At 36.5% G+C, this 18735-nt stretch overlaps 1 protein-coding gene across 8 annotated transcripts in view; it reads right to left on the bottom strand.

Moving 5' to 3' along the window:
* The window catches only part of UTRN (utrophin), a 489639-nt gene that overhangs the window by 22080 nt on the left and 448824 nt on the right, over positions 1–18735 (bottom strand). For 7 of the 8 annotated variants that reach the window (XM_032873101.1, XM_032873103.1, XM_032873104.1 and 4 more), the window contains 4 exons: positions 8955–9091; positions 3289–3327; positions 2993–3058; positions 1863–1928 (listed from right to left, as the gene is read on the bottom strand). In XM_032873101.1, the coding sequence (XP_032728992.1) occupies positions 1863–1928; positions 2993–3058; positions 3289–3327; positions 8955–9091 (308 nt within the window). The remainder of the gene's footprint in view (positions 1–1862; positions 1929–2992; positions 3059–3288; positions 3328–8954; positions 9092–18735) is intronic. The other variant, XM_032873100.1, reaches the window with a different exon arrangement.

Below are 18735 nucleotides of genomic sequence, written 5' to 3'. Positions count from 1 at the left end.
ACACCATCTGACAAATACAATAGATTACTCCAAGAACACAGATAATAGTAAAACGAAGTAGAGTAACGAGGGCATGATGGTGTTTGAGTATGACTTTTGTTTTCATTTGAATCTAATTTAGTTTATTGTAAGTATATACGAATTAATTTCCATAATGGTTCTGTTTAACAAACAGCTTAAACAAACTTCTTGAAAATGTACAGCGGGCTCTTACACTGGCTCTAACACACCACAGACGGTAGATACATAAGAAGTATTTGTTGGACAAGATGAATGAGTTAATGTAGCTATATGATAGTATATTAAAATGTATTCAGCTGTTAGTCATCTGGTTATTTTTTCTTTTTCTCAGACAACAGTATTAAATTTTAAAATAGTGTTTATTCTAACTTGAAGAGAGGATGTGCTAAATTTGAGCATTAACTTCACTCTGTTCACAGGACACGACCAACACCTTTTAAAGGATTTAAATTTGATTTTAATTATTTTGGTTTTAATGATTATTTTGTGTTCCATCTAATTCTTTGACTATTATCAACCTTGTGGAAATCATTTAGAGGCTACTCAAGGTATCTAACTACTTTATATAAAATATATACTAGTAGCTAAATAGAAACAAACATTATAAATATGCTATTATCTTGGTTTGGGAATTGTTTCATATTCATAGTACATGAATAATAATGTATAAATCACTACTGTATTCCTGTAAAGTATTAACAGGATAATGTTTGAAATTTAAAATTGAAAATCCTCCTGACATTTTTATTTATAAGCTTAATGATAGTAAAACAGTTTTTAAAACATCGATAGAGAGGTGCCTGGGTGGCTCAGTGGGTTAAGCCTCTGCCTTTGGATCAGGTCATGATCTCAGGGCCCTGGGATCGAGCCCCACATCGGGTTCTCTGCTCAGCAGGGAACCTGCTTCCCCCCGCCCCCGCCTGTCTCTGCCTACTTGTGATCTCTCTCTCTGTGTCAAATAATATATAAATAATCTTAAAAAAAAAGGATATAAAACATTGATAGGGACTTATTCTATATTAGAGTGGGTAAGGTACTTGGCTCTCTCCGTGATTTTTTTTTTTAGTATAAAATACATGAGTACTATGTTCTGTAACTTTCCTGGCCGCCTTACAGCTTCCCACCAGATGCAAACAACAGTGAACTTACCTAACAAGTAAACTTGACATTACTGAAACCTTTTAGACATCATGCAAAATCAAAAATTCTAAAGGGGGGCAGGGGAAGAAGTTCCAAAGCAAGATGACACATAATAAGTAAGACACATAATAAGTAAGACCATCAGAGATAAAATATTTGCCTAGAAAGTTTTTAATTATCTTTGTAAAGTCAATGAGACTTTTCCTGATTGCTAATACAATAAAATATTGGCAGAGGAAATAACACTTTTCAGCAAAGAGTGGGGAGTTATAGGTCCAAGCTTGTGTGGGTCATAGTTGTTAAATGGCAGGGATTATGGAGATAAAGTGAGCCAACAGACGGAAGAGGATTTTATAGAAGGGCATGTGTTCTGTGGAAATACATTTGTCGAATCAAAAAGAAATATCTGACAAATGGAATGAATATCTATACACATATTTATAAATAGAACAGTCTGATCTTTCTGAGGGAAATTAGTTGACAATACAGGACTTTTTCATTAACTTATATGAAACTAAATAAACATATCCAATTTATATTATCATGGCTTGAAAGCGTAAAATCTATCTAGACATTTCTGTAACCACACTTATCAATTTTGATTGGGATAAAATTCAGAGCCATAATCAATGAAGATTATTTCCAACAGCCATGACAAGACCTGGCCTTCCCCAGCAGTGCTAATTTCATGATCTACTTACACACTTCCTGTGGTAGAGCTGCTATCAGTGAGGAAAGATCCATTAGTCCTTTCCATCTGGGCCAGCCTGAAAAATGAAAATAAAGAGGTTCCATCACATGGCCCCAGATGGCATGGTCAACTGAGGTACTTTCTCTGTCATTCTCAAACCGTCATAATCCTGACAAAGTAAGAAAAGGCCCAGATCTCCTAATAAGATTGGAATTTAAAACAACATCGAATGTTGAGCTACCTCTCAATCACCACTGCCTTCAGGCTTTGTAGGCCTTCATCTTTTACCATGCTATATAGACCCTTAATTCACCAAGGCTCCTAACTTATCTCCCAGGCCCTACAATGGGTCTCCATTCTCACAAATCTGATTATGCTCCTCTCATGTCTAAGGACTCACCAAGACCCCCTTTACCTAAGATATAACCCAACTCCTTAGCAAGTGGGGCTTCAAACCAGATCTCAGCTTCTATTCCTTCATTCCTCACGCCTTACTCCTTTAAACAAGCCATGTTCGTTCCCAGCTCAGTGCTTTTAAGTATACTTTTCCATTAGTATAAGCCTACTTTTTTCCCAGAAATTCTATCTGGCCAAGACACAGTTCAAGTATTACTATTTATACGATGCTTGAACTAACCATTTTAGGAAGAGCTAGTTGCTAGCCCAAGAGACACTTCCTATGCACTTCTTTTCTGAAAGTTTGTGCATGCCAGCAAGACTACCCTATACTCTATATTATTCAGGGACTCTAAAATAAACCTCTATTATAATGCATTAACATACATTTAATTATATATTGTAATTCATATGTGCACAATCTCCTAAGAATACTTTCAGTTCCTATGCTCATTCACTGAAATAAGTTACAGTATCAAAATCCTTCTTGTCTAGCATTTGGATTCTCATGAGCTCCATAATCACACGCCACAGAGATTCACTCTTCCCTGACTGTACAGCAGGTGTTTGGTAAAGCATGAATCACAACATGGAAAGATGAGAACCCAGATTCCAAATATAATGGAGCCACGACTCTTGCAAAACATCTCTTAAATCAAGGCACACCAATGACAGAGGATTCATACAGAAATAGATACATTCTGGGGGGCAGCACAAGGGAGGGCTCCTATCAAGGCTTCTTACCGTGTGGCATACTGTTCAATTCTGGAATGGGTGTCATCATGAAACAGCTGAGGAGACTGTGAGGGGCTATCAAAGAAAAAGCAAAGAAATGGTTTTATGCCTAAATACTGATAGACGTTACTATTAGAACTGTTAGCTTAGTTAAACAGTGAATTTGCCATGCAAACAAACCATGAGGATTGTTACCCAGGAGGCAGACCATTCTTTCAGTGCAAGAGTTTTGTAATCAACCCCATGCTAATGACACCGATCAGAGTACCAGTAGTGGCTCCGGGGACAGAGCTGTGAATACTCACTCATAGTGCTCCGGCCACATGCTGATCAGTGTGACAGGACTGTAGAGGGGGAGAGGGAAACAGAAGTCACAGAACTAGCACTTGAGAGACATTGCAGACAAAAGCAGTGGGAAGCTGGAGGAGAAGACATTCTCAACTGTCTTCCACTCTCACGTTTGGTTGCCCTGAGGTGGACCCTGGGGAAATCAAAAGTAGCAGAAGTCCCTGTTTATCTTAGACAAAACACTGCACCTTCAAGTTCCTCGGGGGCTTTTCACAGATATAACAGCGTATGTGTTATAGGACAGGAAGCGCATCTTTAAATAGCCTCATTGGAAAAGAAAAAAAAAAAAGAAACAAAATGCTCTGCGATAGCTCAAAAACATGGAATAACTGAAAAGATAATGCTCCATGACATACTGAGAGACGATGCTTTTTCCTGGAGAAGAAACTTGGTCAGAAACTCCAAAGACTACATTATATATTGATGGCAGAGTTGCAATAAAATGAGATTTTTCTGATTCTTTGTTCAGTTTTAAATGTAAACATTCAAATCCAACTGGGCACAAAGTACTTCAACCTCCCAGAGGCACTGAAAGAAGATGTTACACCTAGATCCTCTCCCCTACACCCACCCCAAATTTTACATTATCCATAAAGGTGAAAGCAATGAGATGATGATACCCTTTCTTCAAACAAAATTGTTTCTGGAAGTTCAATCCGTGAAAATGATCGGGAAATGTGTTCTGTCTCTATCTGGACCTGGATCCTTCAGTACCACTCCCAGCCCTGGGGACACTCCAACCTCAAAAACTGCCTAGAAATCCCTCTATCTCTGTGAAATACCTTTCAAAAACGACTGAACAGAATGAAAAACCCTAGGTTTTTTGGTTTTTGTTTTGTTGTTGTTGTTTTGAAGAGAGTAAGGGGAGGTGTGATGAATGTGGGAATTTAAAAGTCTAAAGAAAATTAGTTCTTTATTTAATTAAATAATTAAAGTCTCCTGCATAAGCTCAAGTTGATGGAAACAAAGAAGAAGGAAAGTTTAAATTATTCTGGATTGAATTGATTCTGCTATTTCTAGTATACATAGAAACTTATGAAAAAGTTAATGATCTCATTAGCTCCTACTGGGCAGCGCAAGTTAATATCTGAACAGCAAAGATTAAAAGGAGATGGAGGGCCTCTTATTGGGCTGAAAAACTACGACTATAAGGACCTACTTTCAAAAATAGGCATTGAGCCAGTCTATTTGTAAATAGACTTAATTATGCACATATAAGCTAGTTATAACAATGAAACAACACAGTACCATTCAATAATTTTTTCATCATTACTTTTCCTTATCTCTGAGATATGGTTGTTGAATGCCAAGTGAATGATGTGCTATAAGCTTTCCAAAAAATAATAGTTACTCAGAGAAAGCATTTCTAAAATTTAAGTGTACTACCACATCTGCGGCAAACTTTAAACACACAAGAAAAATATGTATTTTTTATCTTAATTGAACTTGGAAAAGCTTTGTGAAACTGCATGACTCGTTCTTGTGAAGTTAATTCAGTTAGCACAAAAGTGATTCATTGTACTAAGAGCGGCCGAGGTAGAAAGCTGAACCGAAGAAGTTCTCGAAAGTGTTTTACATATTGAGAACAGAGAATTCTAAGAAAAGAAATAAAGATGAAAAAAAATCAAACTTTAGGCCTCACTGACCTCAAAGGATTTTGAGTTATAGAAAAAAAAAAAAAAGGTTAAGTGATAAATTTTCTCATTTAATTCTGGGAGATAAAAACAAGGCAATATCCCTACTGTATAGTTAGAGTCTATAGTTAAAGGGGGTTCAAAATAAGACACAGTTAATAATGTAGCCTATCCCTGCTTTCCAGAGCAGGGGCTGAATGGGGTGTTTGGGTTAATTACACACTAATATGCAATGAATTACTCTACTAAATAAACTTATATTATATGAAATATAATCCAGACTTTCCTTGAAAATTTAATGATTCTTTCACTGCCTTAGGCTTCCAGTGTTTTGCCTTCTTCAATCTGTTTGCCACAGGGTAGGTGTGGTCCCGGTGTGCTCTCACATAGAGACCTTCAATGGCTCCTGACTGTTTTCAGGATAAAATCCAAACACCTTGGCACCACTTACAAGGCCCTTCATTATGTGGGTCCTGCTTCTCTGTCCACTCTCATTTCATGCCACTATTCCCAGCGTCCTACTCCAGTTCCCCAAATGATCTTGTCTCTGGGCTTTTGAAAACACTTCCCTTGCCTAGAAACTCCCCCTCCCCTCCTCCCACACCAAACCATGCACTTCTGGCCCTATGACTCTTCCAGGTCTCAGTTCAGCTGAGACTTACTTCCTCACTTCCTCCCAGTCCATGAGCTGGTTCTTGCTCCAGTAAGAACTGGAAAAGGACCATGAAACTCATCTGTTCCACTTTAACCAATACCAGGCAGAAGTGTCTGTTCTACTTCTTTAACTTCTAAGAAAACCAACCTACCTTGTATCCAATAGTAATCTCTCACAATTCTCAAATGACTTTTGCCACTATCTTAGCTTGTTTCTTTGGTTTATTTTCAATGGCAATTCTTCAATCAAGTTATACTCCTTTATTTCGATTTATTTTTTTGAAAACTCTTGCACACAGTTACCAAATTAATTGAATAAAATCTAAGTATGGGTTTGCTTGCCTCCTTTTAGAAATAACTCCTTTTTCTCCTAAATCCCCTCTATGTATGCATGTATAATTACTGGATGGGGTAAGACATTACATTTTGCAGGGATGAAAGAGAAAGACGCAAAAGAAAATTCTAATCAGCTTCATAAATAACTTCAATACATTTACCATTTGACTGGTTTTTCTCCAATGTTCTCCCATAAACAGGAGAATAAACAAAATAAAACTTTACTACCCGCTCACATAAATTGTTACACCAGAAGATTAAGTGGCCCTATACTAGAAAGGGCTCAGCAGAAAAATGAACTATACCAACTTCAAGAATGTGTTCTAGAATTAAAAAAAGAAGAAAACATGCCCACTCTATCCAGTATCTCATAAATCTTTTTCAAAAAGCATCTTGTGTCATCCGATTTAATCTTATACTCCTTCCTTTCTTTCTCTTATTTTCCTTTCCCTGAAAATGCTGGTAAATTGATGATAGGTGAAATGAAGCATTTTTAGAATTACAGCCAAAAATCACAGCACAAAATTTTTATTTAGTATGCTTTTCTGCTCTTTTTTGTCTAAGTGACTTTAAGTCACTCAGAATAGAATGATTGATGTCAATAGTTATTTTGACATGAAAAGGCAAATTATCAAAAATACTTAAAAGGAGTATAAAAGATAGATCTAGATGCATGACTCATATGAAGGATGTAGATATTTGAAATGGGACACAAATGGCAATGGTTTATCCTAAGACTGAAAGGTGCATCACTAGTTCAAGCCTATCAAATTGTCCTGAAATAAAAGCACTTATGTGATAATTCTATGCTTTGGGCAGCTACTCCAAAGGTTAATTAGATCTGATACCAAGGGAAGTAAAACTGTGCTTTTATCATGGGATGTTCAGCACAGTTAAACTATATATTAGATGGTAAAACAAATAAGAATGTAAAATCATATAACCTTTTGCAGAAAGAGACAAAAATATACCCACAAAACAAAGAGAGAACCAACAATCTACTTTTCCTTATGGATTTTAAGTATATGAATAGGTCTCTTTAAACTGAAATTGCTCCAATAAAATTTGTTCTAAAATGTACTGTGGAAAAAATAACAGGGAGGCATAATATTTTAATTGTACGCAGTTTGATATCAAGCAAAGTTATCAAAAAGTTAGGATTTTTCTGGATGCTTTAAATGTGTGGTATTTTGGGATCTATCAACATAATATAGTCGCACACCCATGACATTATGTATAGAGGGATCAAATATCTATGTGCTTTGGTTATGGTCTCTCTTCCACTTCTTAGAAGCTCCACAAATCAACAAAAAACAACAACCTGTATTTGTACGCAAACTCAGCAAAGCCAATGGTCTACAAAGCTTTATATGGAAAAAACAAACCCACCCAGGCTAAGTAGTGTATCCCTCCACTTTGACATCTTTGAGTCATGGACTGTCATAATACTGGAGTATGACTGCTCTCTGTGTATCTCTCATACACACCATAAAATGAATTAAGAGTTTTGAAGGTGAAAGAAAGAATGATTTCACAAAAATTGCACTCAACACACTTTTTGCACTTCTCACTACAATTTTCTTTACAGGAGAATGTAGAAAACTTCACACTTCACACCTCTGAGCTTCTTTTCTAGAGTCATATGAGAGGGCAGCTTTCTGTAACTAGAACATCACTATTTTTATGACTAGGTGCTTTGCTAATGATTAGCAATAAACATTAATTTTTCCCAAGATTCAAGCACAAGAAAATTACCTCAGCAGGTGTATTTATGCTGAGATTTTTTTTAAAGTGATTCAAAGATTTAAAACCAGATCTATTTTTATCCTGATATATCATTGTTTCATAATTTAAAATTACTTCTTGCATTTCTTCTGGCTTGCTTTAAAAATTGTTTTTCTTTTCACTTCTGGTTATAAATTGTTATTTTTCTTTTCTTTACAATGCCATAGTAATTTTGCTACATTGAGACTTTGTTTCATTTATGCTTATAAACTCAAAGTACATACTTTTAAGAAATTTTGTCTATTTATATACCTACATAGCTATCTCATTTTGCTGCCTTCATGCTCAAGAGAAAAGAAATTAGAAATACAACAATTTGATGAGATTTTAGGGAAGATATATATGAAGCAAGAGATCCAATATTATTAATAAATTTACCAAAAAATATGTAAAATAAGTGTAAAACATACTATGTGAAATAGCAAAATATCCCCATAGGAGGAAAAATGGAAAATGAATAAAATCATGAAACAGTACATAACACAATTCGCTTCAAGTATTTTTAAGAGGAAAAGAAATGACCAAGGCAAAGGTTGAACACATAATAATACATATTTTTAAAGTGGAGGAACACATGCAAAATTAAATCTAAAATTTTAGCAGTGGCATTGTCAAAAGCAAACAGCAAAAATTCATGTGAAGACTCGTTCCAGTCTTCACATCAATTCCAATCAATTCCTATTGATTCCAAGGTCAATATACCTCTCTGTTTTTTAATTTTTTTTTTAATTTTTTCAGTGTTCCAAGATTCATTGTTTATGCACCATACCCAGTGCAAAAAAAAAAATCAATTATTACATGGTTTCACTTACTTGTGGAGCATAAGGAATAACATGGGGACATTAGGAGAAGGAAAGGAAAAGTGAAGTGGGGTGAATCAGTGGGGGAGACAAAGCATGAGAGACTGTGGACTATGAGCCTGGTAGTGGGTATTAATTTACCTCTTTTTAAAATGAAACACTTTGAACGTAAGCTAATGAGCACCTGCTGTTATACTGACCTGATAAATCATTGAAAATTATATCAAAACCTAGTGATGTCCTAGACCTTGGCTAATTGAATTTAAATTAAAAAGTAGAGTAAAAATTTTAAAAAATGAAACATTTTACCAAAACACAAATTCTTTTTGGTATCAGATAATTTCTCTTGTATCACTAACATGAGACATCAGAGAAAAGAGTACATAAAAGTTTTAATATTAAAATTAAACTTACGTCTCTAAGTTGTCACCTTCGAGAACTGTCTGGACAGGCAGGTAGCCAAGCCGAGGATGTTTGGCAAAGTATTTCTTTGATCTGAACTTGTTCTTCAGCACCTTTGTGAAGTCTCGTACGTCTTCCCCAGATGTTGTCTAGAAAGTTGAAAAAATTATACTTCCTTCATTAAAATGGAAGGAGATACTAGCTATAACAAAATTCAAACAGATATAAATGATAACAGTTTCAGTAGCTTTATGTATTTCTAGAACAACAACGCATGTCACAAAATCACGAGACAACCAGGACTCATCATTAAATATATCCAGCAATCGGTTCATATTTTTTTTATAACTAGCTCGTTTCTCCAATATTTAAAAAATTGGGCCAAAAAGTAAAATCAGTTTTGGCAATGTTATTGGTTGATTCCTACTAATAAAAGAGTTGTGACTTGCTCTTAAGTGTGTTTAGTGATGATGAAGGATTTTGGATATAATACGGTTTTAACCACGGTGAATAAATGAGGCTGAGCTATTTAGCTCCTACTGACTTCCCACAAGCCAGCATATGTTGAAGTCTGGAAAAGGAGAAAGCAATAAATAAGAGAGAAGGAATACGGCCACAATATTATCAGGAATACTGTCAGTCTGTCTTTCCCAACCATACAAACATATTATTGGACATGGACTAAATTCATGACGCAATATAAAATGTTACTCTTTCCTTAACCATTTCAAGATGATTAGCTAATAATCATTTGGGCTGAAGCGAGCTGAAATCCATCCCCACCCCAGCCCCTCTTCCCATCCCATGCATTGTTCCCAAAGCCTCAGCGTCTTACTCTCCATCACCAACTCTAGTTTTTATTTACAGTATGTAATACAGACACCAACTTCTGTCCTTGTGAAGAGGCATTTAAGATATTTATGTTACCTGCAGGGAGCTAAATTAAAGTCTTGTTTTTCTGACTCCTAGTTGGCTATTCACCCTAAGCCTGGACAGACCTCACTCCTATCACTTAACAAAACCAAACCAGAGAACTCTTCTGTAATAACAAACCCAGTACTAAATACACTGCTTACTTGCTGCCTGGCCCCCCTTCTCCTTGCACCCCTCCCCCCAGTCCGTCTCTATGACAAGCATGCCCAGGACTCATACAAACTTGTTTTGCAAACAGAAGCTTAAAAAATATAACTATTTTTTAAAACAACTAAATTCTGAGTCAGCCCTTATGTGGTTTTGTAGCTTTCCATCTGCTCTCTTTCTACCTAAATGTGTCTGCTTCTAGTAGAAAATTAAGAGAACTTTTCATTCTCTAGGCTTGCAGAGCAGAGAGGAATAAGCCCAAGTTATTTATAATGTAAGTTCAACAATTTTCATTTTACTTAAAAAAAAAAAAAAAGTATAGCAAGGACCACCAGCCACGTTGTCACTAGGCCTTGCCATCAGACCCACAGTATCCAGTCTTTTCCAGAATAACACAGAACAAACTATATAATGTCTGTAGCTGTTTAGGTACAGATCCTTCCAAAGGTAAAGAAGAAGGACAGAAAATAAGCTATTCATGAAAAGAAAAATAATCTAAGGCACTCTGCAGAGGAAAAGTGTTGCTAAGATAGACAATGGTTTGGGGGGTACTAAGACCTAACCAGATGGAACAGGAGAAAGAAGTAGAATAACACTTGGGAATAAAGAAGGAAATTTTTAAGAAGGAATGTCTGGGACTGAGGCTAAAGCCAAAAGGACCTTTCACCTTATAAAGGACATTTGGACCTCTAGCGATGGGTACCACAACTGCAGATCATTACGTCGATAGATGCGTTCTCCCTGCATGATTTGATAAAGAGGAAAAGAAGGGAAGAAGCTTTCCATGATAGGAATACAAAAAGAAGACCCCAATACAAAGAAAAGCATTTATGACTCAATTTGTTTTTCTGTCTGCTCTTAAACCTTGTTAATATACAATGAGATACGGAAGTACTGGCCTCCATTACTTGGCCCACCTTCCTCTGGCAATAAAAACATTCTACCATTGAGCTCAGTGGTTTTCAAGCCATATCCAGGCTTTCCATCAGGTGGTCCTGGGTGGGGTGGGTCGGGGAAAGGCCAGGAGGGTAAGGTAGCAGGATACTTAACCAGCCTGCCTCCACAGGTACTGTTTACATATTCCCAGGGTTCTGCAACCATCAGCTCAAAAAAAAAACCCTGTACCCATTTGCAATCACTCCCACCCTGTCCTAACCCTGTCGCCACCCCTCAGCTCCTGGCAACACTAATCTTTCTGTTTCTACAGATTTGCCCATTCTGGACATTTCTTATCAGTGGAATCAGACAATATGTGGTCTTTTGGGACTGGCTTCTTTCACTTAGCATAATGTTCTTCTAGCTTATCTCTATTTAGGTTTCAACATGAACTTCTGCTCAGGGGGGAAAAAAAATGCACATCATTGAAAGTACACGTCCAATTCTGCATCAAACGTTCTTTAGGTAAAGACACTGAAGACGTGGAAGAACAAAGGAAAACCAACCAACCAACCAACAACCAAAAAACCCCATCTCCCATAAAACAAAAATACAAAAAACAAATAAAGAGCACCAACCTGCCTCCCAAAAAGTTATAGCAGGGGCTGAAGTTAATTGTGATAACGTTCAAATTTAGTATTGAAAAAAAAAAGTGCATTCTCACGCAGAAATTGCATTATTTTTATTTCCTCATGAATTTTCATATCAAGGGGAATAAAAAGTTCTAGCAAAACTTACAATCTAAAGGCACTGAATTCACTAATGCCATAAGCTTTATGTAACATTAAAAAAAAAAATAGAAAGTAATTCATCCCACAAAAACTAGGTGTTACATTCCAGTTAGCAAAATGTAATTCTTTAGTTGAAAGAGAGCCAAGAAAATGAATCACACCTATTTTCTGACCCAAAAAAAAAAGGTAAAAGACATTTTTACATATTTGGTCTAATTTGCTATCTAATGACAGTATCTAATATCTCTCTCTTTCAAAGCACTAGAGCAACAGTTTGGTAAAAAGCAAAGACCACCCACCTAGCATAATGAATATAATCAAATGCAGCTCTATCTTCAAGCTAGGTATAATACTTTGTTCTTTTTCTTTTTTAAGCAAATAACTACTGATATTATGATCTGAGGATGAAATTGAAAGAAACACTCATTACTACACAAATTATCCGACATTTTAAGTTATCCATGTCTTTCTTGAAAGACTAAGGTTTTCGTTTATTGCTGTAAGAAAGAAAGAAGGAGAACAAAAGATTTTGAAGAGCTCATTATATGAGACAAGGGGAATATAATGGCATAGAACTCTGTACCTTATAAATAGCTTTCCTTCATTCTCATTTTACCATCAAGGGTGGTAAGATTAGCATTACTTTTTTGACCCCTCCGAAAGCTGCCACCAAAGCTTTCAGACCTACAAGTCAGTAAGGAGAAAGCTGCTCTTGTAAACCTGGGTCTTTTCACTCTACCAGCACTATATCCCTTCTCCTAGAAAAACAACAGTTCTAAGTTTTGTAAGAGCTGAGAGCTTTATAGTCATCGACTAAAATACCTATTACTACATTAAGCTACCCTGTGGCTGATTTTTTAAAACCAAATTCATATTGAAATGTCAACTTATGACTTTTAAATTGCAGGTCTAAGACCTGTTTTGTGTAAGTAGAATTAGAAAAAAAATTACCCACGAAAGAAAAAAAGAGCAATATTAAAATCACCTGCTTTTTGGCCACCTAGGCATTCCCACCCTTAAAATGTTTGTGACTGGACTGATTTATTTTCTAATTCGTTTTATTGTAAAACAAAACACAGATATATAAAACTATATACAACAAATGCTTGATGAATATATAAGGCAAATACCATCCAATCAGGAAACTGAACTTTGCGAGACATTCCAGAAGCCCCTTCCACATGCCTCATTTCACCCCTCTCTTTCCATAATAACCATTATCCTCATTTTTATAAGCAACAACTACCTTGTGTGTAAAAAATGCTTTTTTTTTACCCCAAAGTCTATCCCTAGATACTGTAGTTGCTCATTTCAAAAAATCTGATATATTTTAATTCACTTTTAATATCTACAAATTTCTCCTCCATAGCCATTTCCTTACAGTTTATGTTGGAAAACACAGGCAATGTGATGTAGCTGAACTTTGCTGACTGTATATTTTTGGTGTGGTTCAGCACGTTCCTCAGTCCCTTGGATATCCTGCAAACCAGCAGCTGGATGGAGAGAATGCATCAGCTTCAAGTGTGATCTGGCAAGACTATCAGTAGTGTTTGGTAGGCACATGATGTCTGGTTATCACTCTTCTGTGATCCTCACAGATGTCATGCTAAATGCCTATAGCCACCCAATGGGGGTTTCAAAATGGCGGCCTTCTAATTCTATCATCCATTTTCATTTATTAGTTGAAATATTATATGAAGGCATGTCCCCGTGTCTACTCTTCAGCCACTCAGTAATACAGTTCATTCAGGAAAGGCAGGATTACATGTTTGATTTTTCCCTTTTATTGACCGATTTCTGAAGCAACATATTGGTTTCCTATCATCCTCCAAAGATGACCTTTTTTTATTATTATTATTATTTCCATGAATCATTATGAACTTGTAGATTTTTGCCATATTTGATGGGTTTTTGGTCTATTGCAACTATTATCGTTATTGAAGATCAAATTGTCCTATCTTTGGCCAGTAGGAGCCTCTTCCAGTTAACCCCACTAAGTTTAAGTTCTACAGGTAACAATATAATTAATGGTTTCCATCTGTCCTTAGGATGTTATTTCTCCAGTTATTTTGTTTGTCTGAAGCCTGGTCTCTAAGTAAATCTTCAAGAAGTGCTCACAGGACCAACATTCTTGTTTGTTAGTAATAATTTTCCTGAGTCCTTACTCAATAGTAGAAGGCTGGTTTTTCTCAATATAAAAATCCTTGGCTCACATGTTCTCTTCCTTTCAGTTTCTTAAAAATGTCCTTCCATTTTCTTTTGGAGCATAAGGAATAACACGGAGGACACTGGACGATGGAGAGGAGAAGTGAGTTGGGGGAAATCAGAGGGAGAGACGAACCATGAGAGACTGTGGACTCTGAGAAACAAACTGAGGGTTTTGGAGGGCAGAGGGGTCGGGGATTGGGTGATCCTGGTGGTGTGTATTAAGGAGAGCACATATTGCGTGGAGCACTGGGTGTGGTGCATAAACAATGAATCTTGAAACACTGAAAAAAAATTTTAAATATACCCTCTAATAACCCCCCAAATAAAAAGAATTTTTTAAAAACGTGAAATGAAACAAACAAACAAAAAAGCTTTGCTGTTGATTATTTAATTTTCTTTCCTTTTTAAGTCATGTTGTTCCTTCTGTTTAAAAGACTGGAAGATTTTTTTCTTTGACTTTAAAGTCCAGTAATTTTATCAGAGCATATTATAGTATTGGACATTCTGAGTCAATGTTCTCAGGCATGTGATATACTCTCAGTAAATAGTTCCACCTTTTCTTTTTTGGTGGAGAGGAAGGTTTTCCTTGATTTTTCATTTTTAGGCCTTGTTCTTACTCTGGGTTTCCTATTCTGCATTCCTATTATTCATACTTGTAATTTCCCCCACATCTTCAATATTTGATATTTTCTCTTAGATTTTTAAATTGCTGTCTTCATTTCATTTTGACTTTTAAAATTTGTCCCCTATTCACCTTCTATTTCTGTCAAGATACTTACCTGTTCTGTTTACTAAGACTAAAATTAGTCTTAATTTTGAAATGAGTTTTTTCTTTTATTTCTATTTCTTTCCTGAGTTCTGTCACCTCACCCTCTCCAAGATTTTCCAGTTCTGATATATGTTTTCTTTCATGGGTTGGTTCATTTACTTAAGCTTATTTTAAAATAGTAGGTTACAGTTTTGACATGTTCAAGGAGCACATATTTTTGGTAAACTTTACTATACTTATATTATGTGGTTCCTACATCTTTTGCTTATAATTGCTTTATATGAGATTTGATCTTGATACTTTCTGCTCCTCAATTTTGTCATTGTCGTGAAACTTATTTTCCTAATTCAGGGAAGCTTCATGCAGGTTCAGGAAAGCTTCTCTAGCTTTTTTTAAAAAAGATTTTATTTTTTTGATAGAGACACAGTGAGAGAGAGAACAGAAGCAGGGGCAGGCAGAGTGGGAGAGGGAGAAACAGAGGATTCCTGCTAAGCCAGGAGCCCTATGCAGGGCTTAATCCTAAGAACCTGGGATCATGACCTGAGCCAAAGGCAGACGCTTAAGCTTAACGACTGAGCCACCCCATGGTTTCTCTAACTTCACAGGGCTCCTTCTTCTGGGGTGTTAAAGAATAGGGCACTTGAGTTTGGGGATTTTCTGGTCCTTTCCCTTGTCCTATTTTGGACTAGACCATTTCTCTTTTTCAGCTCTGTTGCTTTGAGCTGCTATGTCGGTGTCATTCCTAGCAGTTTATACAGCCTGCGGCTCTTTTCCTGGAAGGAAGCCCTAGAAGTCAGGTCTACGGACTCCAGAAGCCAAGAGCACCACAACCCCTTCAGACCAACCCTCTGGGCTCCTCCCAGGTTCATAGCTCTGTTTCCAAACCAGCCCTTTGAGTTCTCCACTGAATACCTGTTGTCTGTTTAGGGGTTCTCCATTTCTCAGGCACCTTGCTTCCTCTTCCTTCATTTTACAGAAAAAGATATCTTCACGCAGGTTTTAATGGCTGGTGGTGGCTTGTAGGCACCCAGATTTATTTTGGGGGATATCTTATTGTCTAGTTTTATTGTAAATGTTGCCTGGAGAGTTTTGGGGGTTTTGTTTGTTTTTGTCTAGTTACTCTCTTTTTATGTAACTAATTTAGAAATGGGAAGAAAATGACAAAGACCAAAGATATTGAAAAACTTGGCCACCATCTCCCCCAAATCCTTCTGGCTTGATTTTTAACAAGCACATAAGAACTAACATGTCCAAACAAGGACTGTCTTTCAAATTGTCATTTTTGGAAAGCTAATGAAGGTGAGTCACTGTGAAACACATTTTAAAACTAAACCTACACAGACAAGAGGGCATGTGCATATTCAAAATTATACTTCCCTCTAGTATGCTTCTATTAAGCAGAACAGAGATGATGAAAACTTATTTGGATAATAACAGTGAATAGTTCTCAACTTGCACCCCACCAACTTATACAAATAAATGCATGAAATATGAAAACATGTTTCTAAATTACAAAAGCTACCCTGGGGTAACTCTATGAATGCAACTCTCTACCAAAACCTTAAAAACTCCCATGTAAGCTGGTGTCAGATGATTTTCCAATTGAGTTCTATTTTGCCAACCGAAGTTGGGAGTATTTTAAAATTTCCTTCATTTTATTCCTTGACTGAGGACAAACAGAGAAATCACACAGAACCAATTTAATCTATCCTTTACTTGTGTTTGTATATCTACATATAAATCTAGATGTATTATTCTACGTATCCCTGTTCATGTTTTAAGCTATATATTCTTATTATGAATGCTGATACCTATTTACTATTGAACTTCAAAAACATGGATATATGACTGGGAGTCTTTTCCTTCTCATGAATGTGAATTACAAGGAGTAACAAGGCAAAGGTACAAAAGAATCTAGAATTTAGAAATGCTAATCCTCATAGTATTATAGTCAAGTAGATCCTTGAATAAATTGCTTTACTACTTCAGCTCAAAAAACTCCTCCCATTAACAAGAAAGATCCACAAAGCAAAATATAAAAAGGGCTATGAACAATGATGTCAAATAAGTTAGAGGCCAAAATATCCAACTTCTAAATACTTAGCAGTTTAAGCAAAACACCAAGCAACTACAAGTAAATAAGCAAAACCATATTAATCTAAAATCCCCCCCAAATTCCTTGGCCAGCTCATAACTAGGGATGGTAATATTATCTAATTCTTTAACAAATATTCCTGTCATTAGAGCTTTAATGATTAACTACAAAAATGAGTAACTTTTGGACACAGTAAAATAAGGAAGTACAAAGAGGAAAAGCCAAGCTTATATAACTAACAACACAGCCATTTGGCACATGAGTAGAATAATTAAACACTACCCTTTGGATTATGCACAAGTGCAAAAATCACTGTTGAACAGCATCATCATCATTAGCAAGATTTATTTCTTAAACATAGAAGTCAATAATCCCAAATGGTATACGCATACTTCTAAGGAGTCCATCATTATCACAGGACTTATCCTAAAAGACATTCCGACATTTTTTAAATTGCAAAAACAACTTCTCAGGGTTGATTTCAGTTTCACTGATCTCAGAGAGCTGAAATTCAGATTACACTGAACTCCATGAAGAGGAGGAAATCAGGAAGACAAGCTTGGAGCCTTTCAAGTTCTAATGGAAAAATATGAAACTAAAAAATAGGCATCAACAGAATCACCAAGGGGTCAAGAGTAAGTAGGGTAATAAGGCTTTGCAAAGGAAAATGGATGTTGTCCAAACCTCAACTTAAGAGCTAATGACACACTCTAAATGCACTCCATTTACTGAGAAGACAGGATAAGGGGAGCAAGAACTGAAAAGCCACTTCAGGATGCTGAGGTCGGAGAAGGAGCGATGATGCTGCACATTGAGCCTGCTGGCAAACGTCCCCAGTCTCATCTGATGAAGCAAGACTGCCAAAAAACAAACGACACTAGCGCGACGGAAAGCTTTCCAAAGAATGAACCAGCATTTTCTGCTATTTGATTTTCATAGTCTTACAGATACATTGATGGTGGCAGGGTGGAGGTAGGTGGACAGAGCAACCAATTCTAGTTTTTCCCTCTGTCCTTGTTCGTTTCTTGCTAACAACATATAATTTGCAAAGAAAGGATATGATTTCACGTTTAACTTTCAAAAGAAAACTTTTTTCTGTTTTTTTTTCTTAGTAGAAAATTGATTTTTATACAGTTTCTAGAAACACTGAAAATACGAAGCTTTGGTTTATTTCCCCGTATATTTCATCAATATTGGCAGGAATATGCTTGAATCTATTGCTTTAAAAGTAACATGCACTTGCTTAAAAAATGCGATACAAATGTGTTTTAAGTGTGGTTAAAGTAATAAGCTGTTTTCCATATAGGTATGTTTTTCTGGTCCTCCACGCTTCTTACCAAAATCTCAATGAAACTATCAGTACAAACTAGTCCTATCCAAACCTTGCACATAAGCAGAGAATTTGGTTATGATTCTACTCCACCAATTTGAATGCTGGGAATAGCTGACATTGCTGACTTTTCTAGCAATAACATTTTGCAAACATCCCATCTCTTCTCCCTGAGCTAACACATCTCTCAAACCACCTTCTTATTCTGGGTCATACTTTGGTTCCTTCTGCCTGTATTTGTGAACAAGCATGTGACCTATTCTCATCCCCATTTCTCCTTTTCTGTCCCGGACCACTGTCCCTGACCAGGTGCACGCAGCCTCTGCTTAGTTACCTTCCTTCCCCCAACTTGGTGGACTCTGGGTTCTTTGACGCATAAACACACTCTACTACATCTGTTCATATCTGCAACTTGAACCCTTCTCCTTCAGCGAATCCTGATGCTCCTGGGATAACACATCTCCCCTACCATCTTCTCCATGATGGGCTGTATAATCTCTCCCCGACAAAGGCCAACAATAAAGGAGGTTTACAGCTTTTTGCTCTTAGCCTCAGCCTTCTCAGCAACTAAAACTAATGTGCCCATCCATTCCCCTTTGACCATACATTGCCAGAAACAGCTACCACCTGTCACCTTCTAGAGA

The sequence above is a fragment of the Lontra canadensis genome, unplaced genomic scaffold, assembly GCF_010015895.1.
Source record: "Lontra canadensis isolate GAN:19392208 unplaced genomic scaffold, GSC_riverotter_1.0 scaffold47, whole genome shotgun sequence".
Lineage (NCBI taxonomy): Eukaryota > Metazoa > Chordata > Mammalia > Carnivora > Mustelidae > Lontra > Lontra canadensis.
The sequence above is the reverse complement of the archived record's forward strand: the minus strand, read 5'-3'. Positions and strand labels throughout refer to the sequence as shown.